This window comes from Myotis lucifugus, unplaced genomic scaffold (genome assembly GCF_000147115.1).
Source record: "Myotis lucifugus unplaced genomic scaffold, Myoluc2.0 scaffold_160, whole genome shotgun sequence".
NCBI classification, from domain to species: Eukaryota; Metazoa; Chordata; class Mammalia; order Chiroptera; family Vespertilionidae; genus Myotis; species Myotis lucifugus.
Window position 1 is genome coordinate 1,891,607 of NW_005871208.1, and position 27,971 is coordinate 1,919,577.

General features: G+C 44.4%; 2 protein-coding genes across 4 annotated transcripts in view; both read left to right on the plus strand.

The window, feature by feature from the left end:
* SP1 (Sp1 transcription factor) overlaps positions 1 to 8,028 on the plus strand; it is a 30,890-nt gene extending 22,862 nt beyond the window's left edge. The window contains exons 5-6 of the mRNA XM_006095737.3: positions 860 to 1,059; positions 2,629 to 8,028. Coding sequence (XP_006095799.1) covers positions 860 to 1,059; positions 2,629 to 2,942 — 514 coding nt within the window. The 3' untranslated portion in view covers positions 2,943 to 8,028. The remainder of the gene's footprint in view (positions 1 to 859; positions 1,060 to 2,628) is intronic.
* Positions 8,029 to 15,707: 7,679 nt separating this feature from the next.
* Positions 15,708 to 22,988, plus strand: AMHR2 (anti-Mullerian hormone receptor type 2). 3 transcript variants are annotated; one of them, XM_006095738.2, is made up of 11 exons: positions 15,708 to 15,770; positions 16,070 to 16,252; positions 16,526 to 16,717; positions 16,982 to 17,056; positions 17,243 to 17,361; positions 17,455 to 17,685; positions 20,711 to 20,825; positions 20,970 to 21,142; positions 21,346 to 21,493; positions 21,658 to 21,794; positions 22,632 to 22,988. In XM_006095738.2, the coding sequence occupies exons 1-11, from the start codon at positions 15,719 to 15,721 to the stop codon at positions 22,839 to 22,841; spliced, it is 1,635 nt and encodes a 544-aa protein (XP_006095800.2). In that variant the 5' UTR covers positions 15,708 to 15,718; the 3' UTR covers positions 22,842 to 22,988. The 3 variants fall into 3 exon arrangements, with proteins under 3 accessions (XP_006095800.2, XP_014317204.1, XP_014317205.1); XM_014461718.1 differs by having other exon boundaries at positions 21,662 to 21,794; positions 22,632 to 22,928; XM_014461719.1 differs by lacking the exons at positions 21,346 to 21,493; positions 21,658 to 21,794 and having other exon boundaries at positions 15,722 to 15,770; positions 22,632 to 22,928.
* The last annotated feature ends 4,983 nt before the right edge of the window (positions 22,989 to 27,971 follow it).

The following is a 27,971-nucleotide window of genomic DNA, read 5'->3' on the forward strand; positions in this document are numbered from 1 at the left end:
GATCGGCCCTGATTGCCAGCCAGGCCTAGGAACCCTACCTGTGCACGAATTTCATGCACCGGGCCTCTAGTTTTTATTATGTTTTTCCCCCCCTTCTGTTAATATGTGTTGTTAAAACCAAAGAAAAGTCCCTCTTGGAAATCTCCCCAATGCCCACTAATGGATTACACATGGAACAAATTGGTTTGCAAAAACATTTCAGAGCTGATTCCTTAGAGGAGCTTAGGATCTGCTCCATACAGGGAATAATTTTTTACAAGCCTTGAATTAGTTAGGATTCTTATTCCCCTCTTTAACTTCTATTCAGTCCATTTTCCTCTTCCACTGAACTCCCTGATATTGCTTCAGCTTTCCAGCTGTTAATCTTCACCATTTGGTTCTTTACTTTATTTTAGGAAAAAGCTCTACAGGTGTAAAATATTTTCCTTAACCAGGTGCTTAAATGGAGAAACCCTTTGCTTATAAATACATTCCTAGCAAAAAATACCCCCACATTCACAGTAGTTCCTGTGGAAAATGCTTGTATTGAGATTTAAACTTCTTTAAAAAAAAAAAAAATGCCCCACACATTTCACAAATCACTGTGAGAATAATCATTTCTTCAAACAACAAAATTGGATTAAGGAACAGGAAAGCAGAAAAGAGCAAATGTCTGGTAGAGAGGAAACCTACAGCTTGAATTTTGGGTATTAAGAACCAGAATCAACTAAAGATTTATATTTTGATGCTAAAGAGAAGCCATTTTTTAAAAAAGTTCTAGTTAGTTTTGAATGGGTCGGGTAATTATTGTTGATACTTTGTGGTACTTTCATTTTTATCTCTAGAACGAATGATGAATACTTTGTGTTCTCACTTACAGGGGCTCTGGGGATCCTGGCAAAAAGAAACAGCACATTTGCCACATTCAAGGCTGTGGCAAAGTATATGGCAAGACCTCACACCTACGGGCACACTTGCGCTGGCACACAGGCGAGAGGCCATTCATGTGTACCTGGTCATACTGTGGGAAACGCTTCACGCGTTCAGATGAGCTGCAGAGGCACAAACGCACACACACAGGTGAGTAGGAGCCTGGAGAAGAAAGAAATAGTAATAGACCAGAATGGAAAGGCACAAAATATACCTATGAAATAACTAAAAATACTGAGCAACTTACGATTAAAACTAAATGTATGGATCACAAATGGAATTGGAGTTAATCTGGAAAACCTTTAAGAAGGAAGGAGCCTTGGCCAGTTTGGCTCAGTGGATGGAGCATTGGCCTGTGACTGAAAGGTCCCTGGTTTGATTCTGGTCAAGGGCACATGCCTCGGTTGTGGGCTCGATCCCCAGTGGGGGGCATGCAGGAGGCAGCTGATCGATGATTCTCTCTCATCATTGATGTTTCTCTCTCTCTTTCTCTCCCTCTCCTTTCCTCTCTGAAGTCGATAAAAATATATTATTAAAAGAAAAAAAAAGAAGGAAGGAGCTGCCCAGCTGGTGTGGCTCAGTTGGTTGAGCATCTCGTCCCTAGCACCAAGAAGTTGCCAGTTCGATTCCCCATCAGGGTACATGCCTGGGTTGCAGTCTCTTTCTTCCTTTTTTTTTTTTTTTTAATTCTCACCTGAGGATTTTTTTCCCCATTGCTTTCAGAGAGAGTGGGAGGGAGAGAGGGAGAAAAAAACACACACCAATGTTGAGAGAGACACATTGACTGATTGCCTCTGGTACTCGCCCTGACTGGGGGCAGGGAGGAATCTGAAACCCAGGTACATGCCCTTCACCAGGAATCAAACCTGTGACCCTTCAGTGCAGGGGCTGACGCTCTAACCACAGAGAAACACTGGCCAGGGCTGGGTTGCATTCCTGAATCTCTGGTGGTGGGGTGTGTAGTCATCTCTATGTTTCTCTCATTGATGTTTCTATCTTCCTCAATCTTCCTCTCTGAAATAAAAAAAAAACCACTTTAAAAACATTTTTAAAATAATAAAATAAAATTTTTTTAAAAAGAAGGAAGGAGCTAGTTGAATGGAATTTTGGAGGATCCAATTACTCTTTTTAGTCTCAGTCCTGCCAGACATTTTTGCTCTAATCCTTCCTTTCTGAATATCAACCTCCTTCCCTCTCTCCATCCCTTTCTCCTTTTTTTGTTTTTCATTTATTCCTCTCTTCCTTGGTACCAGAAAGCCAAGTTTCCTTTGAAAACAATCCCTCTGTCTCTATTCATAGTTACCTGGTTTGGGCAGGATTAATCCTACTCCCACCTCCAGGAATGGGCCATGATTGGCTTAAGCCAGTCACTGTATCGCTTCACCACAGGATGTTTGGTTCAGGGGGTGGGCAATTGAGTTTGTCCAGGAAAAATGAAATTTGGGACTTATGCTGGGAATTCAGGGCCACAGACACTTTCTCCTTCTTGGGTTTGTGGTGTGAAGAAAATGTATGGCCAGGAACTGCTATTCCCCAACCCTTACCTGTTTTTCTTCCTCCAAAAAGCAAAAGATACTCATTAGATTTTTCTTTCTTTTTTCACCTTCTAAAATTGGCCTAATAGTATGGCTTATAAAGTTTGAAAGCAGTAATTGGACAAGGTACCCCCTACATCCTGAGATGTTCGTTTCTAATATTCTTTCTCTTATTTTTACTTAGGTGAGAAGAAATTTGCCTGCCCTGAGTGTCCCAAGCGCTTCATGAGGAGTGACCACCTGTCAAAGCATATCAAGACCCATCAGAATAAGAAGGGAGGCACAGGCGTAGCCCTGAGTGTGGGCACTTTGCCCCTGGACAGTGGGGCTGGTTCAGAAGGCAGTGGTGCTGCCACTTCTTCGGCCCTTATTACCACCAATATGGTAGCTATGGAGGCCATCTGTCCAGAGGGTATTGCCCGTCTTGCCAACAGTGGCATCAATGTCATGCAGGTGGCAGATCTTCAGTCCATTAATATCAGTGGCAATGGCTTCTGAGATCAGGCACCCAGGGCCAGAGACATATGGGTTATACCCATTAACCCTGGGATGCAAGGTAGCATGGGTCCAAGAGACATGTGGGAGAGAGAGCCATGAGGCATTAAAATGCATGGTGGTGGGAAGAATTGGGGGAGGGGATACAAGAGAAGAGATGGGGTCCTGGCACTCACCTATATCATCAGTACCTCCTTGAAGTGGGAAACAGTGAAAATTATGTGGGTGCCACCCTTTGATGAGCATTTGTTTGACCCCAGTTTCTTACATTTCTTACCCCAACCTCCCTGTCCTGTGTTTCCCTTCGCAACTCCCTCATGATGGATTTCCCCCCTTTCCTAAAGCCATCATGCCTTGATAAATATATATGATCATTGAAATACTTTTTAACAAAAAAGCAGATTCTATATTATATATATATATATATAAAAGATATATAGAGATGCATTTGCAGGGGTTGGCTGGGAGGAGGAAAGAGACCATTCTGTGACCAAAATACCTTGGTCATTTTTTTTATATTGCCTTATTTCTTATGGCTGAGCCTTGTGACACATTAAGCTTTTATAGATGTTGTCTTGGCTTCCCATGTAGATGAAGCATCCATATGCTCTGCTTTTAGTTTATATATACATACATAATGTTTTTCCTTAATTTTGTCTTTTTATTTGGGATCAGCTTCTTGCACTCCTTTCTGGGCTCAATCCTTTCTGTCTCCCTTTCTCTCACCTGATCATTTCATGTTTTTGGTAGTGATTCCTGGATGAGGCACTTCTGTGAATCTTTTAAAGTCATTAGTCCCAGCAGCAGAATAGAGAAACCTTGAAGCCCAGGATGATGCTTGAAGTAACTATGGAGAGAGTGTTCAAAATACTACTGACGCAGGTACCCTCTTGGTGCTGAAGAGTCAAAGGCACCTCTCTATCAGCTGCTCTAAGCATCAAGAATCAGAAGTATTTCTATGTAATTGTTCAAGAGACCCTTTGAGGGTTATAATTTGGGATTAGTTTATATAAACTATCAAAAGATGGTCAGATAATAGGTGGGGGCTTTTAATAGGAAAATGATGTGCTCAGAAGTTGGAAGTGACTCATAGTAGTCCAGTTCAGGAGTTAGGGGAGTATTTGGACTTTGTATAGCTGTCTTCCAAGATGGCTCTAAGCTTTGATTTCACATAAACTTCTGAGTTCACATTCTGAAAGGAAGTACACTTCCTCTTTTGAACATCCCCAGTAGTTTCTTTTTCATTATGTTATTAAGGAGCATCAGGCAATGAATCTGTTCCAGGTTTCCATTCTGCAGAACTCCAGAGCATGTACTAGTGGCAAGGCAGTGGTTCTTTGATCTTTTCCCTTAACTCTTCCTTGGGTGGTTCCTAAGGGAAAAGGAAGCACATGATCATGGGAATGATAGCCCAGAACAAAAATAAATCTTGTCTTACCACTGTGGTTTATAGGAGAGATTGGGAGAAATTATCCTGTTTTCTTCATGGCCTGATTCCTGAAGAGACTGATCCAAAAATTATAGCGGCAGGGAACTCAGTGCATTTGGTACTGAGATTTAAATGCAACCAGAGTTGTCCTCAAGGCCCAGCCATTAAAACATCGTCTCTCTTGACCTTCTGATATCTTGTCAGAGGGCTTTTCACTGTGAGGAAGTGTGGAAATGGCTGTGTGTATGTGTGTAATCTGTTAGGTTGGGGATAGGTTTTCTGTTAGCCATTACTAAGAGACCGGCAATAAAAATTACCCTGATCTGATAGTGAAATGTTTGTGTATGACCATGTGTGAATGTGTGTTTGTGCCTGTATATATCTACACACAGATGAGAAATTATATTTAAAATTGTTGGAAAATAAATCAAATTCAGATCAAAATGCCTTTCAGGCCCATTACCTAGAAATCTATTTTAAAACCTGGGTATGTTCCTGAGGTCATTTCTTTGCTTATGCTAATAAATTAGTTACAATTATGAATGGGGGATATTCTACTGCACTTTTAAAAAAGAAGAAACTATTTTTTGTGTTTGAAAGAGAAACCATCTATAGCAGAATCTTAGTTCCTTTCATAAATATTTTTACCTTGACTACGAATAGATGATGCTATGATTCCACTATATATTTTTATAAAAGCTATCTGAATTAGGGTTTGGGTAAGTTTGTGTTATTGTTTAACCTGAAATACAATAACTGTTAATATTCTAAACAATAGTTCACTCCATTTGGTTCTTTTTCTGAAGACTTAATACTGTTAACACTCAGGAACCATTGCAAGGAACTTTCCCCAGGTCAGATTTTGTTAATACTAAAGTAAAAGTTATCCATGCCCAACCACATGTCCTACCCTTTATTCCTTGAAAGGTAGAACTCAGAACCTGTTATTTTATGTCTGTAATCATGTACATAGGCATCTTTTGGAGGAAAGGGGCAGGACAACTCACTGGAGTTTGCAGTATTTTACTAGAGCATTTCAAGAAATGGAATCTTCCCCAGTAAGACATTATTAGAGACAAACTAGCTTAATGAAGCTGAGAAATACAAGCTTTTAGAACATTATTTTGATGAAGTTTCTCTCTGGAATAGAATGTTGGTTTACCCTCCCCACTTTCGTTAGCATTACTATGAGTGAATTTACATCCAGTTCTTTCCAATTGCCCTATTCTCACCAAGGAAGCTCCAGATCCAGTATCTTGTTTGGCCCCACAACTGAAGCAGCTTCTGCTTTAGTCTCCCAGCAGCAGTGAGCCACTCAGTCTTTTCCACAGGAAATTGGGAGCCTACATTCCTTGAGTCAGGAGCTTATTGTTGAAAATCCCTTTCCCTGAACTTTTGGCCAGCAGAAATAAATGTGACTGACAGGCATATTGATTCTAAAAATTTTACATGAGTTGCTTTTTCATTTTTTTTAAATGACCAAACTGTGCAGGGTAGGGCATACCCAAAGGAGTGGTAACATTGTAGCACTCATTCCCTTGTCCTTTCAGGTTGCCCATTCACTTTCATCTGCTTATCATTTATTTGTCTCACGTTTTACCCAGAGCAGTGACAACCCATCTTCCTTCAGGGACCTCCCAGCTGGCACCATGTTTGTAGGTGCTGTACAGCATGAAATTAAATGGATATTTCTCAGCCTGGTTCAGAATAAATAGAACCTTTTATCCCAGAAAGTATAGACTGCAGTGTGGGGTAAAGATTATGATTGGGGGAAGGTTAGAGACAAAAGCTGTAAATTACTATGGCTGATTGGTTTATTTCTACTATATACATATATATATTTTTTGCTTTTGTATATCCTATATAGGAAACAGCATTGTATTTTTTTAACAAATCTGAGAAAGCACTATGAACTGCAGATGTTTGACTTTCAGAATATATTTTGTATTAATATCTTCACATTGTGTGAATACTGGAAGCTGCAGATCTTTGCTAGGACGCAATAAATTTATATACTTTTTGAGGGGTTCTTCTGAGGGTATTAATCAAGCCCCTGTTATGCTTTGGGGGAGCCCTGGTGCTACTTGCTTAAAGTTTTCATTCAATTGTAAGTACCCTGATGCCTTTTGGACCTTGGGATCAGATCAAACGAGTTTTGGAGATCTAGGTACCAAGGAAATGAGGATAGTCTAGCTGCCTCAAATGAGGTGCCCTTTGCATACCTCTCCTTACCCCTATTCAAAGCTGGGTAGGTTATTGGAGTTGGAAGGGAGAAATGTGAAATCTCAGAGTTTCATCTCCCTTAGAAGAGAGCCAGTAACTTATGTGCAAGGATGAAAGGTGGTAGCAGTAGCTTTGGGGAAAGGGAGGAGGACATGGCACTTCTCCAATCCTGGAAAACTGCTGATAAAATATGGGCAGGTTGCTTTACTTTTGTTTGGGAGCCTTTGCTCTCTGGTGCCTCTCTTGGCTCTCCTCCTGGGCTACAGACCTCTTCTAGGAGGATGAGCAGACCAGCTTTGAGGTTGACCTGTTTCTTTTCTTTGTCTGCCTTCCCTAAACACCAGCCCCCAGGAGGACATAAAGCAGCCTTAAGCTTAAATTCCTACTCCCTCTCTTAGATTTGGCTTGCTTGCCTCAATTTGAAGGCTGGGAAAGGAAAAAAAGGGCCGTCCCTGGATTCGTTCCTTCCGAGGTCTTCTCCACTTTGACTTCCCAAACTCAAAAAGGTTTCCTCCACAAAGTTCATTTGAGAGAAATTAGTATTTTCCCTTTTCCTCATCAATTCCAGCCTTTCTTTGTGTCTGCTAAGGGAGAAGAGGTGTGGTGATTGTCCCTCAACTCCTTCAGTATCAGGAAAAAAATACATAAGTGGGATTAAGCTGGGACTGCAGGTAGTGACAACTGTTGCTATCTCTCCTGGGGTGTGTTTTTCTCTGCCTCACCTTCAGGAATGACACTGTGCCTTCTCCACAGGGGAATGGACTTTGCTCAGTCCTCCACTTCTCAGCAATTGCTCTTGAACAGTGGGGACAAGGACAGGTCCTCATATTTCTGATCACCCCTTTCTCCCAATGGCATCCCATAGCTCTCATCTGAAATCCAGGGTTCAAAGACTTGGGGAAAATATGCTGAGATTGACCTGAGGATTCCCCTTCTACACACACCAATGGCAGCTGCCTGAGAGCCTGCCTCCTCTTCCTGAATCTGCCATCCTTGGGGGAGAGGGGGGGGCGGGCGGAGGGGAGAGGGGCGTTGCTCCAGTCTCTGGTGCCTAAAACAAGTTTCAACACTGGTGATAACCAGTCTTCCTACCACTGTTGCCTTTTTAAACCTAATGATTTCATGTTGTGTTGGTTGTTGGTTCTAATTAGATTATCACCAGAGCTGTGTGGGGAAATACTTTTAAATGCTCTTTCATCTTGTTCTCTCCCCACCCCCACCATTTGGTATGTATGATGCTAATCTCTTGTCTTTCAGTTTCTTCCTGCTCTTTTGTATCTATCTTGTGTCTCCTACCTTTTGTCTCTGGGTGTTTTGGGGGCTTTTTTTTTTTTTTTTTTTTTTTTTTTTGGCCTTTTTGTACAAAGATTAGTTTCAATGTAGTCTGTAGCTCCTTTGTAAACCAATTAAAAGTTTTGTTTTTTTTTTAATAAAAAAGGCATGTCTCTGGTGTGTTGAGAGGGTTGGGAATGGGGAGTATATAGCCATAACTTAATATACTGAACCCAACAAAGATTTCCAGCTACACCTTTGTGTTCCCATACATGCACAGTTGCCCTACACTTAACTTCCAGGTAAACTGTCATGAGCAGATCAGTATGCCATGACTTAATAGAAATGTGGAGGTCCACAAGGAACAGGCAGCACCAACTCTTGTTTAATAAGCTTTTTATTTGGGAATACTTTTAAATTTAAAAGAAGGTTGCAGAGATATACAAAGAGTTCCCATTGTTAACATTATGGAACATTGTTAAAACTAAGAAACTAACATTGATACATTACATTAGCTAAACCTCTAGATTTCACTAGTTTTTCCATTAATGTCCTCTTTCTGTTTCAGGACCCATTCCAGGATACCACACTGGATTTAGTTGATATATTTACCTAGTCTCTAGTCTGTCACAGTTTTTGTTTTTCATAACCAGGACAGTCTTTGGGATTATTGCCCAGGTGTCCTGTCGAATATCCCCAAATCTGAATTAGATGTTTTTCTCATTACTTGACTGAGCTTTTGGGTTTTTGGAAAAAATACCATAAGGTGAAATGCCCTTCTCATCACATCTTGTCAAGGGGTATGTGATAACCACATGACATTACTAATGCTAACCTTCATCACTTGGTTAAGGTAGTGTTTGACAAGATTTATCTAGTGTCCCTATTTGTAGGCAAGTCAATAAGTCTACCCCACCTTTAATGGGAATTAAGCTTCCTCTATGTACTATCTACATAGAGTTTTTGGGATTCTGTGAGGAAACTGTCTATTATATGCACTCATTTTTTTATACTTGGGTTTAATGAAATATTGGGTAAATTTATAGTTTGTTATAGTCCAACACTACATTATTTTGTTGCTAAAATTGTCCCAGCTTTGGCCATTGCCAGCTCTTTCAGGTTGGCTCCTATGTCCCTTGGATATGTCTACATCCTTTTATTTTTTTTTGAGCCCTTTCTTGCTTTCTGATACAATGCTTCAGGCTCATCTTGTTTTTTCCCTGTCCCAGCCCTAGAATCAGCCATTTATCCAAGGAGCCTTGTTTCTTTTAAACATTTTTTAAAACACGTTTTTATTGATTTTAGAGAGGAAGGGAGGGAGAGAGAGAGAGGGAAAAAACAAACACACACATCAATATGAGATCAGTTGCCTCCGATAGGCACCCCAACCAGGAATCAAACCCACAACATGGGTATGTGCCCTAACTAGCAACCTTTAGTTGCTGCATAGGATATCACTCAACCAACAGCCACACCAGCCAGGGCCTTGGTTCTTTTTATCGTAGAATTGTGTTTGGGAACCGAGGTCTAGCCTTAACATATTTTACATTCAGTTAATACCAGCCTGTTTCTAACATAATTGAATCTGGATTGTGAACCCATCTGAAACTGAAATTGACATTATTTTGACAGCCTTTCCAGTTTTCCATCAGCCTACAGCTTCACGTTCCTTCCTATGTAAGAATCCTTGATCAATTGTTTATACTATGACTACCAACATTCTCAATTATCTTGTGCATTTGACTCTGCTTTGTCAATCACTTAGCCATGGGTAAACTCAGCCATTTGATTTTCTTATGGAAATATAACAGCAATATAACATTTTAACATTTGACTTTATGGGGGGGCGGGTGAGGGGAGGTTGTTTTTTGTTTGTTTTGGTTTTGGTTTTGCAGCCTTAAATGGGCCTATAATAATAGTGCCACCTATTCATTCAATAAACATTTATTGAGCCCTTACTATGTGCTTTACACTAAGTTAAGCTGAATATAAAAAATGAAATAAGACAGGCCACCAAGTACTTCGTAGGCTGGTGAGGGAGACATGCTATTAATTTGAAGTTTCCCAAGCCTGACCCTGTTTTTCAGCAGATGATTTGCTTCCTATTTCATGGAAAAAACAGAAGCATGAATTTCCTCAAACTTCTCTCTCCTATCCCTCCCTATAAACATTGATGTATTCACCAATTTCTTAGGAAAAATATTTTTCCTTTGCAAGCTCAACCCTGTCACCTGTGCTCATTTTCTTAAATTTCTTTTTCTTTGTTTTCAGTCTTGTCTGGGTTCTCTTTTGTCAGCCTATCAGCATGTTAAAATCCCTTCCCTCCCTCCATTTTGTAAACCTCTACTTCCTCTTCAAGCTACTGATCTAGTTCTTTTCATTTCCAAAGTTATTGAAAATACTTTATACTCAATTTTCCTCTTATTCACCCCTCAGGGCACTTAGTTCAGTACCCATCATTTACCAAATTCTTTCTTACAAACATCCTCTACCTGGTTGCAGCTCCAGTGGTCTTTCAGTCATTAGCCTCAGACCTCGCTGCAGCTACATGCATCTTAGAGCTTTCTTCCCATGGAATGTGAAACTGATACTCTCCTGGTTCTCCATTAGCCTTTCTGACTATTTTTAGTCTCCTTCATAGGCATTTCTTCTGTCCCTTGAATGTTGGTGTTTCCCTGTCGTGTGTCCTTTCTGTACTCTACTTTCACCCCCATAAGCAAGTTACATCCACTCTTTTTTCTTTTAATTTCAGAGAGGAAGGGAGAGGGAGAGAGAGAAACATCAATGATGAGGGAGACTCATTGATCAGCTGCCTCCTGCACGCCCCCTACTGGGGATTGAGCCTGCAACCTGGGCCTATGTCCTTGACCAGAATCAAACAGGGACCCTTTAGTCCATAGGCCGACGCTCTATCCACTGAGGAAAACCGGCTAGGGCTACTCTTTAGTTATTAAATCTAGGTTGGTGACTCCCAAATCTTAAGCCCTAAATTTTCTCTCAACCTGGCAGCCTGCTTACTGAACATATTCATCTGGATCCAGAGATAACTCAAATTCAACATGTAAGAAGGGGAAATAACCCTTGTGTTCTCCATCTCACTTAACAGTATTACTACCCCTTGAGCCTTTATACTTGAACTCAGGATCATCTTATCTCCCAACATTCATTTCATTACAATCCTGTCCAATACAATGCATCTCTCTCTCTCTCTTTTTTTTTTTTAAATTTCCACTGTCCTGGGACTCACCGTGGCTACTCTTAGGTCTTGTAGCTGACCTTGCTTTTAGTTTCCCTGTACCCCAGTCATCCATCTTCCACATTGCTACCAGACCCTTGCCTAAAATCCTTTGCTTTCAGGAAAAGTCTAAGCTCCTTGATACAGAATAGAAAACCTTTCCAATCTGGTCTCAGTCTATCCCTAGGGTGATTTTATATCTCTTATACCTTTCTCCTGCTCACACCCTCTTCCCCCAATGCATACACTTTGTGTTCATACCTTTGTGTGTATCCTTTTTTTTTTTAAATATATTTTATTGATTTTTTACAGAGAGGAAGGGAGAGGGATAGAGAGTTAGAAACATCAATGAGAGAGAAACATCGATCAGCTGCCTCCTGCACACCTCCTACTGGGGATGTGCCCGCAACCAATGTACATGCCCTTTGACCGGAATCGAACCTGGGACCTTTCAGTCCGCAGGCTGATGCTCTATCCACTGAGCCAAACCAGTTAGGGCTTTTTTCCTGTTTTTTCTTTGTGTGCATTCTTGCGATTCCCTTTGCCTATAGCAATCACCTTCCTTTTAGTTATTTTCAGTGTGTTTACTTTTGAGACAATTTAAAGATTGTCTGGACAGAATTAGCTTATTTGATCTTCCTGCTTATTTAGAATCTTATTTACTTATTTAATTTTTTGTTTGTTTAAGAAGATTTTTTAAATGTGTATTTATTTATTTATTTTAGAGAGAGAGGAAGGGAGAGGGAGAAAGAGGTAGAAACATTGATAAGAGAGAAACATCTATCATGTGGCCTTGGCCAGGAATCAAACCAGTGACCTCTTGGTTCATGGGTCCAAGCTCAATGACTGACCAGGCTAGACTATGAGTTCTTGAAAGGCAGGAATCACATATCATTGTAGGCCCAGCACCTAATGAAATACCTTAAGACTGGGACCTAATATATATTTTCTGAGTTGAATGAATAAACTTGCTTTAGCCTTGTAGTCAGTGGGGTCAAAGGTCAATTATTGGGCCTCTGCAGACTTTAATCAGGGGATTCTGATGAAGATCTCTGTCTATGTTTATCCAGGAAGCCTTTATTCCTATGCTGAGATCCTTTCTCAGGACCTTCCTAATCCCTTACCTCTCAGATTTTCACTCCTTCTGTCACCATCTCAACTCTAAACTCTGCCCAGAGCAGGTATATTTCCCATAAACCCCACTGGAATGTTTGTCTTTGAGACAAGTAGTTATCCAAGGCTTTGGGTGAGGAGATTCCGTCTTCCTGCCTGATCCTTACCTCACTCCCCTCTGGCGGAGATAGTCTCATGAGACACTCCAGAAACAAGAAGTTATTTGACCTTCAACTCCTCCCCATCATCCCTCCTACCCAGGACTTATCTGATCTGGAAGCTGGTGAAGGAAGATAGCTGTAACTAAGTACAGTCTAGTCATCTCACAGACAGGGTCCTGCAAACTCCCAAAAAGGGATGGGCAACTGTCCACCTACCTCCAGCCCTCATCATTACTCTAGCTTTGGCTTCACAACTACTAGAGCTTTTACTCTCCTTTCATTCAGGTTCCCAAAGAATCAAAGAATCAATACTCAGACCTTCACCCCTTGTCTAAGGCAGAAAGTGTTTCCAGACAGCCACCAGGGGGACAGAAGGCTAGTAGCTAGAGAAGAAGGGAACTGATCCCCTCTCATTCTAATTCCTGTGGGAGCCAGCTACTCACACCTGTGGAAATGATTACTGCTGTTTCTGAGCCATTGTCTTGCTGCTGCAGCACAAGCTATAGTTTTTTCCTTCCATTTCCATGCTGACATTCCCTCTACACACCCTGTGCTCTCCTTTCATATTTTTACAGTCCCTGCAGCTTAATAGATATAGGAGATGGCCCTGGATGGGTAGTTCAGTTGGATAGAGCATCGTTCTGATACACCAAGGTCAGGACACAAAGAATCAGCCAGTTATGCCCAGCTGGTGTAGCTCAGTGGTTGGGCATCCACCCAGGAACCCAGAGGCCACCGATTTGATTCCTGGTCAGGGCATATGCCCAGGTTGTGGGCTCGATCCCCTGTGGGGGGCGTGCAGGAGGCAACCCATTGATGATATTTCTCTCTCATTGAAGTTTCTATCTCTCTATCCTTCTCACTTCTTTTCTCTCTAAAAAATCAATAAAGAAAGGATGTGAAGAAAAAGGAACCCTCGTACACTGCTGCTGGGAATGCAGTCTGGTGAAGCCACTATGAAAAACAGTATGGAGTTTCCTCAAAAAATTAAAAATGGAACTCCCATTTGACCCAGTAATCCCACTTCTAGGAATATATCCCAAGAAATCAGAAACACCAATCAGAAAGGATATGTGCACCCCTATGTTCATAGCAGCACAACTTACAATAGCTGAGATTTGGAAACAGTCTAAGTGCCCATCAGCAGATGAGTGGATTAAAAAACTGGTACATCTACACAGTGGAATACTATGCTGCTATAAAAAGAAGGAACTCTTACCATTTGTAACAGCATGGATGGACATGGAGAGCATTATGCTAAGCGAAATAAGCCAGTCGGAGAAAGATAAATATCACATGATCTCACTCATTTATGGACTATAATGAACAACATAAACTGATGAACAAAAATAGATCCAGAGACAGAAATACTTCCAACAGACGATCATATTTCAGAGGAAAGGCAGGGGTGGGGGTGGGAGGTAAGAGATCAACCAAAGGATGTGTATGCATGCATATAAGCATAGCCAATGGACACAGACACTAGTGGGGTGAGGGCATTTGCTGGGGTTTAGGAGTGGCTGGGGAGAGTTCAATGGGGGAAAAGGGAGACATATGTAATGCTTTAATCAATAAAGAGTAGAAAATAAATTGCCTACTTAAAACATGAACATAAGCACAAAAAACATAAATTGCAAACATAATTGACAAAAAACAAAATTTTAAGTCTATGTTTGTGCACGATAAGGATGTTTCTAGATGCCATCAAATAAAATGACAACTCCAAAAAAAAGAAAGACAATTTTGTGTTTATATTTATATTATGCATATATATGTGTATTTGTGTAATAACCCTATGTATGTATGTATGTATAAATATATCATTTAAAGACATATATATATACTAAAAAATAAAAACATTTTTAAAATATCAACCAATGAATGCATAAATAAGTGGAACAACAAATTGATGTTTCTCTCCCTTTCTCAAATCAATCAATAAATACTTTTTAAAAAATTGATATAGAAGTGTACCATGGGCATTAATCATCAGAAGAAGCTGTTGCTGGCCCCTCCCTGCACCCAAGTTTCTCCTATATCTGCTGACCTCTGGTGGTTATAGTTTGAACTGTACCTTCCCTTTCTAGTTAGTGGCCTGCTGGCAGGTAATGGTGTATTTTTTTCTCAACCATCCAAATTCAAATATTCAAGTGCTGTACTAAATGGAAATATTTTTATTGCTGTGTTTTGTACTTGTTTTCAGGCATAATGCAAAGAATAGGACCTGGGCTCTTTTTTTTTCTTCTTCTTCTTTTGGGCCTGGGCTTTGGAGTCAGACTTACCTAGGTTCAAATCATCTTGGGCAAGTTACCTGAATTCAGCTTTCTTACCTATAAAGTGAAGATAATAATAATTTTTAAAAATAATAACAAATTGCCGAAACCGGTTTGGCTCAGTGGATAGAGCGTCGGCCTGCGGACTGAAAGGTCCCGGGTTCGATTCCGGTTGAGGGCATGTACCTGGGTTGTGGGCACATCCCCACTGGGAGATGTGCAGGAGGCAGCTGATCGATGTTTCTCTCTCATCGATGTTTCTAACTCTCTATCTCTCTCCCTTCCTCTCTGTAAAAAATCAATAAAAATATTTAAAAAAAAATAAAAATAAAATAAAAATAATAACAAATAGTTTAATGGGAGAATTAGATGAGGTGATTATAAATGCATAACCCTACCTGTGTCCTAGCACATAGGTGCTCAATAGAAGTTTGTTACATTCTCATTAATAGTGATTGGTTCAGTGTGTGACTCAAAGTGATTTTTAAAATTCTGGCAACATAAAGTTTACCATGATACCATTTTCAATGTGATTTTTTTTTTAATCCAAGAAATTTTATATAACTGATTTCTGATTCTTGAATTTGAAAAACGAGGTAAACTCTAGTATGGGCTGTGAAGTCTCTCTCTGCCCAGGGAGTTATGGATCTTAGACCTAAAAAGGGTTAGATAAGGGTTAGAAGGGACCTTGGGCATAGCTGAACGGCTCTGTGCACTTGACCTCACTTTGGTTTCTTAGCTAACAGGATCCCGTAATTTTTTCCCAGGGTCAGCAAAGGGCAGAGGTTTGAAGTTAAGCATCACTGGGTTCTCAGCTGGGCCTCCAAGGCCCCCTCCTCCCACTTGCAGAGAAAAGAGGAGGTGGCTGGATAGAGGAGGATAGGAGATTGGTTCTCTGCTCCTCCCTCCCCTTGCTTTTCCCCACACCCATCCTCTCCCCCACAGCAGCCATCTCCCCCACAGAGACTGGAAAGAGGGAGGAGGGCGGAGTAGGGGACTGAGGGATCAGAAGCCCCAGGGCCCTGTATCTGAAGGAAGCTCTGGCCAGGGGCAGGTCTGCTGCCTCCTTCAAAATGATGCTGGGTACTCTGGGGCTTTGGGCACTGCTTCCCAAAGCTGTGCGAGGTAAGTGTCTATGGGGAGGGGCAGGGTCCTTCCATTCACCCACTGAGGAAAGGAGCATTTGAAGCAGCAGCCACCCCTTTGGAAGAGTGGTGAGTGGGGTGGGTGAGTGAGGGTGACGGGTAGAGCCACGTGGCCCCATGGTGGGGGGTCAGGTTCCAGGCCTCTGCTGACACTGTTTCCTCCTATGGCTTTACCATGCTGGCCCTGGGATAGGAAACATGTTTTGTCTCTCCTTTTGGCTGCTGTTTTTGCCCCTGCATTCACTCTCTTAAACCTCCCCTCCCCACCCTGGGCCACAGCACCCCCAAGCAGGCGGACCTGTGTGTTCTTTGAGGCCCCTGGAGTGCGGGGAAGCACAAAGACACTGGGGAAGCTGCTAGATGCAGGACCAGGGCCCCCCAGGGTTATCCGCTGCCTCTACAGCCACTGCTGCTTTGGGATCTGGAACCTGACCCAAGACCAGGCACAGGTGGAGATGCAAGGTGAATGGCAAAATATATGGCAGGTGATAGGTAGGGCGGGAGACAGGTACATCCTGGGGTGGGGGTGGCAACCCAGGGAGAGGAGGAAAAATGGAATGTGTGGAGGGAAAAGAAAAGCCCATATCAGATGGAAGGGATGCCTCTGAGAAGGGATTTACCCTCTCTCTCCCCAGACTTCATTATGCTCTCTCTCTCTCTCTCCATCTCTCTTTCTTTTTCTTCTTCTCTTTCTTAATCCCTTTCTCTCCTCTTTTCCTAATCCTACCCTGTCAGGATGCCGAGACAGTGATGAGCCAGGCTGTGAGTCCCCGCGATGTGACCCAAGCCCCCGAGCTCAGCCCAGTCCCAGCTCCACTCTCTTCACCTGCTCCTGTGGCACTGACTTCTGCAATGCCAATTACAGCCACCTGCCTCCTCTGGGGAGCCCTGGGACTCCTGGTCCCCAGGGTCCCCAGGCCATCGCAGGTAACCCCTGGGGTGCTGAACCTGGGTGGAGACTGGGGCCCAGGTTAGGAGAGGTAGAACCAGGGCCAGTTCTCACCCTACCCCCGTCCCGAGCTTCACTCCTTCTGGCCTTGAAAAGTTGGTTGCCCTGGTGACTGTGAGATAACAGGGCTTGTGACCAGGGTGAGGGTGGGTGGAGAAGCAAGATTTCTGAGGAGGGGAGAGGAGCAGAGAGTAGATTTGGGGCAGGGATCATCCAGCCTGCATTCTTGCCTTAATGCCTAGGCGAGTCCATCTGGATGGCGCTGGTGCTGCTGGGGCTGTTTCTCCTCCTGCTGCTGCTGGGCAGCATCATCTTGGGTATTAATTTGCCCCATCCCTCACTTGTGACCCCAAGACACTGCCCCAAAGCTCTGACCCCTCTCCAGGCTTCCTTGACCCTCTGGTTCGGAGATCTCTGCAACCTGACTCCCATTACCTCCCACAAAGCCCCCTTCCCAGTCTCCATTCCCGTGCACTCTGACTCTAAGGCTCTTTATACCCCAGCCCTGCTACAGAGAAAGGCCTGCAGAGTGAGAGGTGGGCCAGCGCCAGAGCCAGAGCCAGACGCAGGCAGGGACTGGAGTGCGGAGCTGCCTGAGCTGCCTGAGCTGTGCTTCTCCCAGGTGCCCAGGGCGGGAGGAAGGTGTCCTCTAAGTGCTCCCAGAGGGTGTGCTGGGGAGGAAGCCTAGTCCACACCCAACACCGTATCCCACCAGGTAATCCGGGAAGGAGGTCACGCAGTGGTGTGGGCTGGGCAGCTGCAAGGCGAGCTGGTAGCCATCAAGACCTTCCCCCTGAGGGCTATGGCCCAGTTCCGAGCTGAGAGAGCATTGTATGAGCTGCCAGGCCTGCAGCACGACCACATTGTCCGCTTTATCACTGCCAGCAGGGGGGGACCTGGGCCCCAGCACTGTGGGCCCCTGCTGGTATTGGAACTGCACCCCAAGGTGAGGACCAAGACATGTACATGTGCGTGTTTGCCTGTGTGTGAATGGGGATGGAGATGGGGGTGGGGGGAGCTGGATGTCAGCTGGGCCCTGTCCATGCTTATTCTTCTGCTTTAGATTTCCTGTTCTCTAAAACATTAAAAATTATTTTTCATATTTTTTCTTTCTATCACACATGAAATACCTGCTAATACTTTTAACCCATAAAATAGCTAAGGAAAGGGAAAATCAAAATAATTTATATTCTGTACCTTAAAGAAAATCATTGTTAAAGAAAGACCTTGAGCTCTAGCTGGTTTGGCTCAGTATTTAGAGCATCGGCTCATGGACAGAAAGGTCTCAGGTTCAATTCTGATCAAGGGCATGTACTTCAGTTGTAGGCTCAATCCTGGCCCAGGGTTGGGGCACTTGCGGGAAGCAACTAATCAATGTGTATCTCTCACATCAATGTTTCTCTCTGTGTGTCTCTCCCCCTCCCTTCCACTCTCTAAAAAAATCATTGGAAAATATCCTTGGGTGAGAATTAACCAAAAATAAAGAATAAATAAATAAATAAATATCTTGAGCCCTACTGGTTTGGCTCAGTGGATAGAACACCATGTTCAATTCCAGTCAAGGGCATATATCCGGGTTATGGTCTCAGTCCCCAGTATGAGGTGTGCAGGAGGCAGTCAATCAAGGATTCTCTCTCATCATTGATGTTTCTATCTCTCTCTCCCTCTCCCTTCCTCTCTGAAATCAATAAAAATATATTTTTTAAAAATACCTTGCCAAAACCGGTTTGGCTCAGTGGATAGAGCGTCAGCCTGCGGACTGAAAGGTCCCAGGTTCGATTCCGGTCAAGGGCATGTACCTGGGTTGCGGGCACATCCCCAGTGGGAGATGTGCAGGAGGCAGCTGATGTTTCTAACTCTCTATCTCTATCCCTTCCTCTCTGTAAAAAATCAATAAAATATATTTTTTAAAAAAATACCTTGAGCCCTGGCCAGTGTTTCTCAGTGGTTAGAATGTCAGTCCGCAAACCGAAAGGTCTCGGGTTTGATTCCCAGTCAAGGGCACATATCTGGGTTGCAGGTTGGATTCCTGCGCCATTGGGGCACATGTGAAAAGCAAACAATGTGTTTCTTTCACATCGATGGTTCTCTCTCTCTCTCTCTCTCTCTCCCTCCCTACCTACCTCCTTCTCTTCCACTCTCTCTGAAAATCAATGGAAGGAATATCCTTGGGTGAGTAATTAAAAAAACACACAAAAGCCCTAGCTGGTTTGGCTCAGTGGATAGAGCGTTGGCCTGAGGACTGAAGGGTCCCTGGTTTGATTCCGGTCAAGGGCACATGCCCGGATTACAGGCTTGATCCCCAGTAGGGGGTGTGCAGGAGGTGATTCTCTCTCATCATTGATGTTTCTATCTTTCCCTCTCCCTTCCTCTCTGAAATCAATTAAAAAACCAAAACAAACAAACGAACAAACAACACACACACACACACACACACACACACACACACACACACGCCCGGCCTGTATTGCTCAGTGGTTGAACATCAGCCCATGAACCAGGAGGTCACAGTTCAATTCCTGGTCAGGGCATATGTGCAGATGTGCAGGTTGTGGGCTCGATCCCCAGTAGGGGTAGTGCAGGAGGCAGCCCATCAGTGATTCTCTTTCATCATTGATGTTTCTATCCCTCTCTCCCTCCCCCTTCTTCTATCTGAAATCAATTAAAAAAACATATATTTTTTAAAAGAAATACCTTGAGGCATAGCCCTTCAAATTTATTCATATATTCATTCAATAAATATTAATGAACTGTGTGTCAGGCACTGTCCTGAGTGCTAGGACAAACACTCCGAGTCCCTCCCTGCCTTTACAGGTTTTATGGAGTAGTAGGGGAGACAGAAGTGGGTCAAATAAGCACAAAAATAAGTTTAAAATGTCAACTGTATTAGGTGTTGAAAGACAGGGCCATGCTACTTACAAGAGAAGAATAAGGAGACGTGACTCAAGGGGCGGACCATGAGCAATAAGGATGAAGAGGAAGAGGTAAGCCAGGGCCAGACCACACTTGGCCTTGTGGGCCTAACTAAGGACTTGGGAGTTTATCAGCACCCATAGCTCCTCCACCTCTGAAATCCTGAATTCTGGAAAGTCCCCCTTTTGACCATGTGCCTCACTGCTCAGCTCAAAAATCACTGCCTTTTTGGTTTTGTTTATTTGTTTAACTTTCCTGGCACACTGAGAGTGCTCAATGTTGGTCGAATGCAGAACTCTTTTTTTAAAATAAGTTTTTATTGATTTTAGAGAGAGAGATAGAAACATTGATGAGAGAGAAGCATCCATCAGCTGCCTCCTGCCTGCCACCCAGCGGGGATCAAACCGGTGACCTCTTAGTGCATGGGTAGATGCTCAACCACTGAGCAACACTGGCCGGGCTCAATTGCAGGACTCTTGCTCCTTCCCAACAATTTTCCCTTGCTTCCCAACTGCCACTCTCCTACCCAACAGATCTACTCACTGGCCAGTTCTACCACACAGGCTTGACACCTCAAGCCAGGTGGTTCATGAGGGGTGCCTGGGCCTAGCTCATCCTGCCTCTTCTTTTTCTGCCTTTGTCCAAAGTCCTCTGAGACAGTCTAAGGTGGTTAATTGTGAGTGACACTAGAGTCAGACTGCTTGGGTTCAAGCTCCACTTCTCTTTCACCAAGTGACTTCCAGCAAGCTTAGTCAGCTCTCTGTCAAGCTCCTCATCTGTAAAACAGGAGTGACAGGAGTACCTTCCTCCTAGAGTTGTTGTGAGGATTGCCTGGCCCACAGTTAGTGCTCAGGACCCTTGGACTGGAGTTACTATTTTTCCTGTCAATCTGACTATGCGCATTCTCACTCCTCTATTGCCTGTTATCTTGCCCTAAATGTGTCAGTGTGCTGGTCTGCTGAGAGATGCAGGGGGATGTCTGTCCATTGACCTCTCTTCTGGGGTGGATCAGCCACCTCCAGCTTTGTGTGTCCCCCTCTTCTCTGTACTTCTCCCAGGGTTCCCTGTGCCACTACTTGACCCAGCACACCAGTGACTGGGGACGTTCCCTGCGGATGGCACTGTCCCTGGCACAGGGCTTGGCATTTCTCCATGAGGAGCGCTGGCAGGATGGTGGGTGAGCTGCGAGCAAGAAGCCATGGGAATCAGGAGCCACAATACTATGTTTCTGATTCTCCCTTAGCTTGGAGGGGAAGGATTGGGTCCAAAGGGAAAGGAAGAAGATCCATGCCCCTTCAACCTTGGCTTCTCCCACAGGCCAATATAAACCAGGTATTGCCCACCGAGATCTGAGCAGCCAGAATGTGCTCATTAGGGAGGATGGGTCATGTGCCATTGGAGACCTGGGCCTCGCCTTGGTGCTACCTGGCCTCACTCCGCCCCCCACCTGGGTCCCTACTCGACCCCAAGGCCCAGCTGCCATCATGGAGGTAAGTACCCTGGATAAGGATGAGGCCTATGATAATGGTGCTGCTGCTGCAGAAGATGTGCCCATTGCTATAGCAACAGTGCAGCAGCGCCTGCAGCGTTTGGGACATTGCTGAGTGTGTAGTTGGGGGATGTTGCATGGACCAGTGTTGTGGTGAAGGCTATCAAGGAGATGATTCTTGGTCCTCCACGCCTTTCTCTTCAGGCTGGTACCCAGAGGTACATGGCCCCGGAGCTCCTGGACAAGACTCTGGACCTACAGGACTGGGGCATGGCCCTCCGGCGAGCCGATGTTTATTCTCTGGCTCTGCTCCTGTGGGAGATCCTGAGCCGCTGCCTGGATCTGTGGCCTGGTAAGGATGGGTGCAACAGTCCCCTCTCGTCCCCAGTGGACCCATCCATTCCAGATCCACCTACCTCCTGACCCAGGAAGCTCTGCCCTTCTCCCCCTTGGTCTTTCCACAAGGAAGGCACCCCCAGCGCTAGCTGACACGTAATCCTGTGTGCTTTCCCCCAGACAGCAGACCACCACCCTTCCAACTGGCCTATGAGGCAGAACTGGGCAGCACCCCCACCACCTGTGAGCTATGGACCTTGGCAGTGGCGGAGAGAAGGCGCCCTTACATCCCACCCACTTGGTGCTGCTTTGCCACAGTAAGAAGCCACTGGCTGGTGGGCTGGGGACCCGGAGAGTCTGGGCACAGGCTTCAAGGGCTTGTCGGCCAGGACCAGTCCCTCTACTCCTTCCATCCCTTCTTCTCCACCACCCCTGCACCGTGTTCAGCTGAAGCCGGGCAAACTTTCTCTGTATTTCAGTTCATCCTCTTCCACCATAGGTCTCACACAGCCCACTCCTGAGGCTCACACCTCCCCCTTGCTCAGTCTGTCTTTCTTCTCCCCACCCGTCAGCCTTGCTCTGCAGCCCCCTGCTTCAGGAAGTCCTCCTTGGCTTTGCTCCTGCCCTGAGCACTGTCCCCAAGATGGCTTCTCTCCCGGTACACTGGCATCCAGCCTTCAATCCAATCACTCCTCGTTCTGTCCTACACATCTGTGTTTCTAACATGACCCAATAAAGCCAGTTCTGGGTATAAAAGGTTAAAGCAGTAGCCTAAGAATGAAATGTTAGTGGTCTGCACAAATAGTTTTAACAGGAAACCCCGTCCCTGCTACCTGGTCTGAAATACCTGGCCTAAAATTTCCACTGCACAAGTATTTGCTGTGTTAGATAACAGAGGCCCGGAGACTGTTTGCAGAAGACCCTGTTTGCCTGAAAGGAAGGAGAGCAGTTTCTCATCAACATGTTAAGCCATAACCAGAATTAGCTCCTCAGAGGAAAAGGTGGGCCCTTTGGAAGGCACCCAGAGAACCTGTCTCAGGCAACAAGATGCAGAGGGCTGGATTTCAGGGAGGGGCAGGGGAGGGTGGTGGACATCTTTTAATGACCTACTCAGGGTCCTGGGGTCAAGCCTGCCTCTTGGCCATTATTCCCAGGACCCTGGTGTTCTTAGAGAGATCCTAGAGGACTGTTGGGATGCAGACCCGGAAGCACGGCTGACAGCTGAGTGTGTACAGCAGCGCCTGGCTGCCCTGGCCCATCCTCAGGAGGCCCACCTCTTCCCAGAGGGCTGTTCACATAGCTGCCCGCCTCTCGGCGCAGAAGACTGTCTCTCGACTCCTCCCCACCACCCTTCTCCCTTGTAGGCCTCGGCTGAGAATCTGTCACTTCAGCATTCAGCAAGGCCCTTGTTTCAGGATTCTCAACCTACCGATACCATTTCTCATGTGTAACTACGCAGTTTATGTGTAATCGATGTATGCGCAAACTAGACACGGTGATCATATGCCTGTTTGCTCTGCCTCACTGCTGCCTTTCCCGCTTGCCAAATGCTTGGACCCTTCTGTGGGTATCCAGTCCACTATAATTCTGACCAGTGACGGAGGGTAGGTGTGCACAGGAAAGAGATAAAGTCAGCTTTCCTGACTCCACACCCTTAGGGCATCCTCCCTTCTTATGATCCTGGGCTCCTCCTGGCGCTCTTCTTTTCCTTCTCCTCAACAAGCCTTTATTTGGTGGGATACCATGAAGGGCACTGGGGAAAGAGGGATGAAACCATGAACTTGCTGCTCTGAAGGTGCTCGGAGATCCACAACTCACTCTGTTGGGGTCCTGTACAGTGTCCTGGGGGGGGGTGTTCTCTGCTGAGGCCTGAGTAGAAGGCCTCACAGCACAGGATGCTTGAGCTGGGTCTTGAATGAGGAGGAATTTTCCAGGAGTGGTGGGGGCAGTACGACATTCCTGCCCAGTGAGGTGTATCATGAGGTGCAGCAAGAAACTACAGGTAACCTGAGTAGCAAAAGTGTGTGTGTGTGTGTGTGTGTGTGTGTGTGTGTGTGTGTGTGTGGTGGGGGAGGGGGTGGCGGGAAAAGAGAAAAGGTGACAAGGAGAACTGTAGGCAAGGCTTTGCGAGCCATGCTGAGAACTTCTTCCGTCATTTATTTTTTTTATGTTTTCTCTACTGGCTTTTCTTTCCCAACCCGGGCATCTTTACTAATGGGTACCCCTCAAGGTCAGTCCAGTTACAAGTGCCTGCCTGGTGTATAACCCTGGCTCGGTTTCTAACTCTCCAAGTGCCCTTGGGCAAGTTACTTCCTCTTTCTAGGGCTCAGGTTCCTTATTTGCTATATAAGGGGTTGGAAGCCTTTTTGTCCAATCCCAGAAGAACAGTGGGGGAGTCCTGATTTCACTACCACAGGATTGCTTCCTGCTCCGTGACCAACTAACTTCTGTGCCCTCGGGCAAGTTTCTTCACCCTTGGAATCTCAGTTCCATCTTGTGTGACGTGTGGAGAAAAACACGTACCCTGCTTTGCAGGGTCAATTCAGGGTGAAAAAAAGGTGACACGTCTTACACAGCTCCTGGCCTTAGTAAACACTTTGTAAATGGTAGCAGTTGTGATTGAGCATTGAGATTATTCTAGCCCCTTTCTAGCTTGGTTGTTCTAGAGTTCCAGGATTAGCCTCTGGAGAGCCCATCTACTCTCAGGCCCCGAGATTTCACCTTCCTTCAGACCCAGGTCTCTAAATCTCTACAAGACATCATCTCTTGGATAGGCAGCCACCACATGAAACTAAACACATCAAAATCCAAGCTCCTGCCCCCCCCTCAACAACAGGGCTGCCTTTCCTTCTTCCTCGACTCTCAAGGACACCAAGTTTCTCTTGGTCCTAGAAGAGCCCAATAAGGAAGATGTTCTTGTCCCTTCCTGAGGCCCCAGCTCATCTTACCCGTTGAGGTTGTATGGGCAGGGCCAGCTGCTGGGTACCATCCCCCTTTCCTCCCTCCTAGGTCTGGCAGCCTCAACTACTGAAATTACCGCTTGACCGCCTCTTTCCCCCCCAATCTAGGTTAAACACCACTGTAAACAATCTTTAAACATAACTGCATTGTATTTTGCCTCTGCACAACAGTCTACTTGCTTGTTTCGTGACATTCCTATGAGCACCATTTACAAAGGCGGAAACCAAGGATTCAGAGAAGTTTAAGAATATGTCTAAGGTCACACAGACCTTAAGTAACAGAGCAGGAATTTTCATCATTAAAAACAATGTTTATGAAAATGCCATAAGTTATTAGAAATGGTAATGTCATATGAAAAGAATATATAGACCTATGCTGGCAAGCATAGGGTTATGTTAAATAAAAATAAACCTACAATCACAAGAAAAACAAACAAATCCCAATAGAGGGACATTTTATAAAATACCCATTCAGCACTCCTCAAAAGTTTCAAGATCATCATAAGTAAAGAAAACCTGAGAAACTATCACAATGATGAGGAGCCTAAGGAGACATGGTGACTAAATGGAATGTGATATCCTGGAACAGAAAAAGGACATTGGGTAAAAACGTAAGAAATCCGAATAAAGTTAACAATCATAAGTCAACGTTGATTCATTCTGGTAACAAACATAACATACTAATGTAAGATGTTAATAATAGGGGAACTGGGTGTGGGGAATATAAAAACTCTGTATCAGTTTTTCTGTAAACCTAAAACTGTTCTAAAAAAATAAAGCTTATTTTAAAAAACCAAAACAACAACTATGTCCATCTCCAAAATGTCAGAGAGGCCATAAATACAAGGAACAAGGGGAGGGTTGTGGTAAGCATTACAATGTTTATTTGCAGTAATTTTGAGTGGGTGTATTGTACTGTGTTGCATTGAAGGCATCACTAACATAGAAGCCAAAAAACCGAGATTATCATCTTGGCTCTCCTAACTATGAACTCTTCGAAAAGTTTATTTATTTAATATTCTCAGGAAGTTGAAAGCATCATTCTCTGTCATTTTCAACCCTATAATTCTATGATTCTATGATAAAATGGGAATATTTCACCAAATCTAGTGTTTACCTAGTTGGTATTACCATGATTAGCGAGTCCATGCTCATAGAGAGGTAGAATGCATGTAAATAAGCTCTTCAGAAGTTTGAAAACATAAATATCTGAGTAGAGTGAACTTATGGGAGAAAAACTATGGCTGAAGGCAGAGGTGGTGATCTTGGAAGAAGACTGATTTTTACTATCTACCTGTATTTTTACCTCTTGAATTTTGCGCTGTTAGCATGTTTTGTCTATTAAAATTAAACACATTTAAAAATATTTTTATTGATTTCAGAGAGAGAGTGAGAGAGAGAGAAACATCAATGATGAGAGAGAATCATTGATCTACTGCCTCCTGTATGCCCCCTACTGGGGAATGAGTCCACAACCTGGGCATGTGCCCTTGACTGAATCGAACCCAGGACCCTTCAGTCCATAGGCTGACGCTTTATCCACTGAGCCAAACCGCCTAGGGCTAAATACAATATTTTTAAAATATATTTTATTGATTTTTTACAGAGAGGAAGGGAGAGGGATAGAGAGTTAGAAACATCCATGAGAGAGAAACATCCATCAGCTGTCTCCTGCACACCTCCTACTGGGGATGTGCCTGAAACCAAGGTACATGCCCTTGACTGGAATCGAACCTGGGATTCTTCAGTCCACAGGCCGACGCTCTAGCCACTGAGCAAAGCTGGTCAGGGCTAAATACAATATTTTTATATTTATGGACTTTCAGAGAGAAGAGGAATGGAGAGAGAGAGGGTGGGAGGAGAAACATGGATGTGACAGAGAAACTATAATTGATTGCCTCCTGTATATGTCCCAACCAGAGATCAAACCAGCAACCCAGGTGTATATACCCTGACTGGGAATCAAGCCTGAAATCTTTAGGTGTACAGAACAACGCTCCAATCCACTGAGCAACCCAGCCAGGGCTAGTTGGGTCTCTTTTATCCATTCTGATCATTCTACTTTTTAAAAATATATATATTTTTATTGATTTCAGAGAGGAAGGGAGAGAAAGAGATAGAAATATCAATGATGAGAGAGAATCATTGATGGGCTGCTTCCTGCACGCCCCCCACTGGGATTGCATCCACAACCTGCGCATGTGCCCTTGACCGGAATCAAACCCAGGACCCTTCAGTCTGCAGGTCGACACTCTATCCACACCAGCTAGGGCTCATTCTACTTTTTAATTGGGGTGTTTAGGCCATTAAGATTTATGTGAATATTGAGATGACTAGATTTAGGCCTACCATTTTATTATTTATTTTCCATTTGCTTTTTAATTAAAACATTTTTTTTCATTTACAGTTGGCATTCAATATTATATTAGTTTCAGGTGTACAGCAGTGGTTAGACATTTATATAACTTATGAAGTCATCTTCCCAATATTTGAAAACTGTTTTTAGAATAATTTTAAATTTACAGAGACGGTGGAAATACAGCTATGGACACAATGTTTGTGTCCCTCCACAATTGATAGGTTGAAATCTAAACCCACAATGTGATGGTGTTAGGGGGTGGGGCAAAAAAAAATTAAATACAGCTGACCCTTGAACAGCGTGGGGTTTTGGGGCATGAACCCCCGCACAGTTGAAAATCACTTAAGTTATCCCTTGATATTTGTGGAGGATTGGTTCCAGGACCCCCTGTGTATATCCAAATCTGAGGATGCTCAAGTCCCCTGTATAAAATGGCATAGATTAATGCATGAAATCGGCCCTTCCCATCTGCAGACTCCCATCAGTGGGTTGAAAACTGTACAGATATTGAAAAAGATCCACGTGTAAGTGGGCCTGCTCAGTTCAAAGTCATGTTCAAGGGCCAACTGTATTTACTTATTAAATTTAAAAGTCTATATCCAGGAGAAACCAAGATGGCGGCATAGGTTAACACGGGATTTTGCTGCCTCGAACAACCACTTCAAAAACACAACTAAAAGACGCAACGGACATCATCCAGAACCACAGGAAGGCTGGCTGAGTGGAAGTTCTACAACTAGGAGGAACCGAGAATCAGAGGAGGCGCAGTGCTGAAGTAAAATACTAAGGTGCGGAGTGCGCGCAGCGCGGGCTGGTGGCTGAGGGCACGGTTGACTGTTTCAATCCAGAGGGAGCCTCAGACTCTGAGCTCCAGATCCGGGCGAGTCTCTGGGGACCCAGACTCAAACGGGAGAAGCGGGACTGTCTGGCTTCGGTCCCTCCGAGGTTTGCAGCAGTTGCTGGGACAGAGAGGCAGAGCCCCTGGGGACAGACTGAGAGCAGCCATAACTGCTCCCTCCTCTGCCCTGTTGATCCTGTGGGACCCGCCCCACCCAAGCCCTGCACAGAGCCATTTGCCGGATAGCCTCAGGCAAAGGCTAGATTAGCACCTCCCTAGAGGACAGAAGTTCTCCCACTGCAAACACAGCTGATTCTCACAGCCAGTTGGCCTGGAG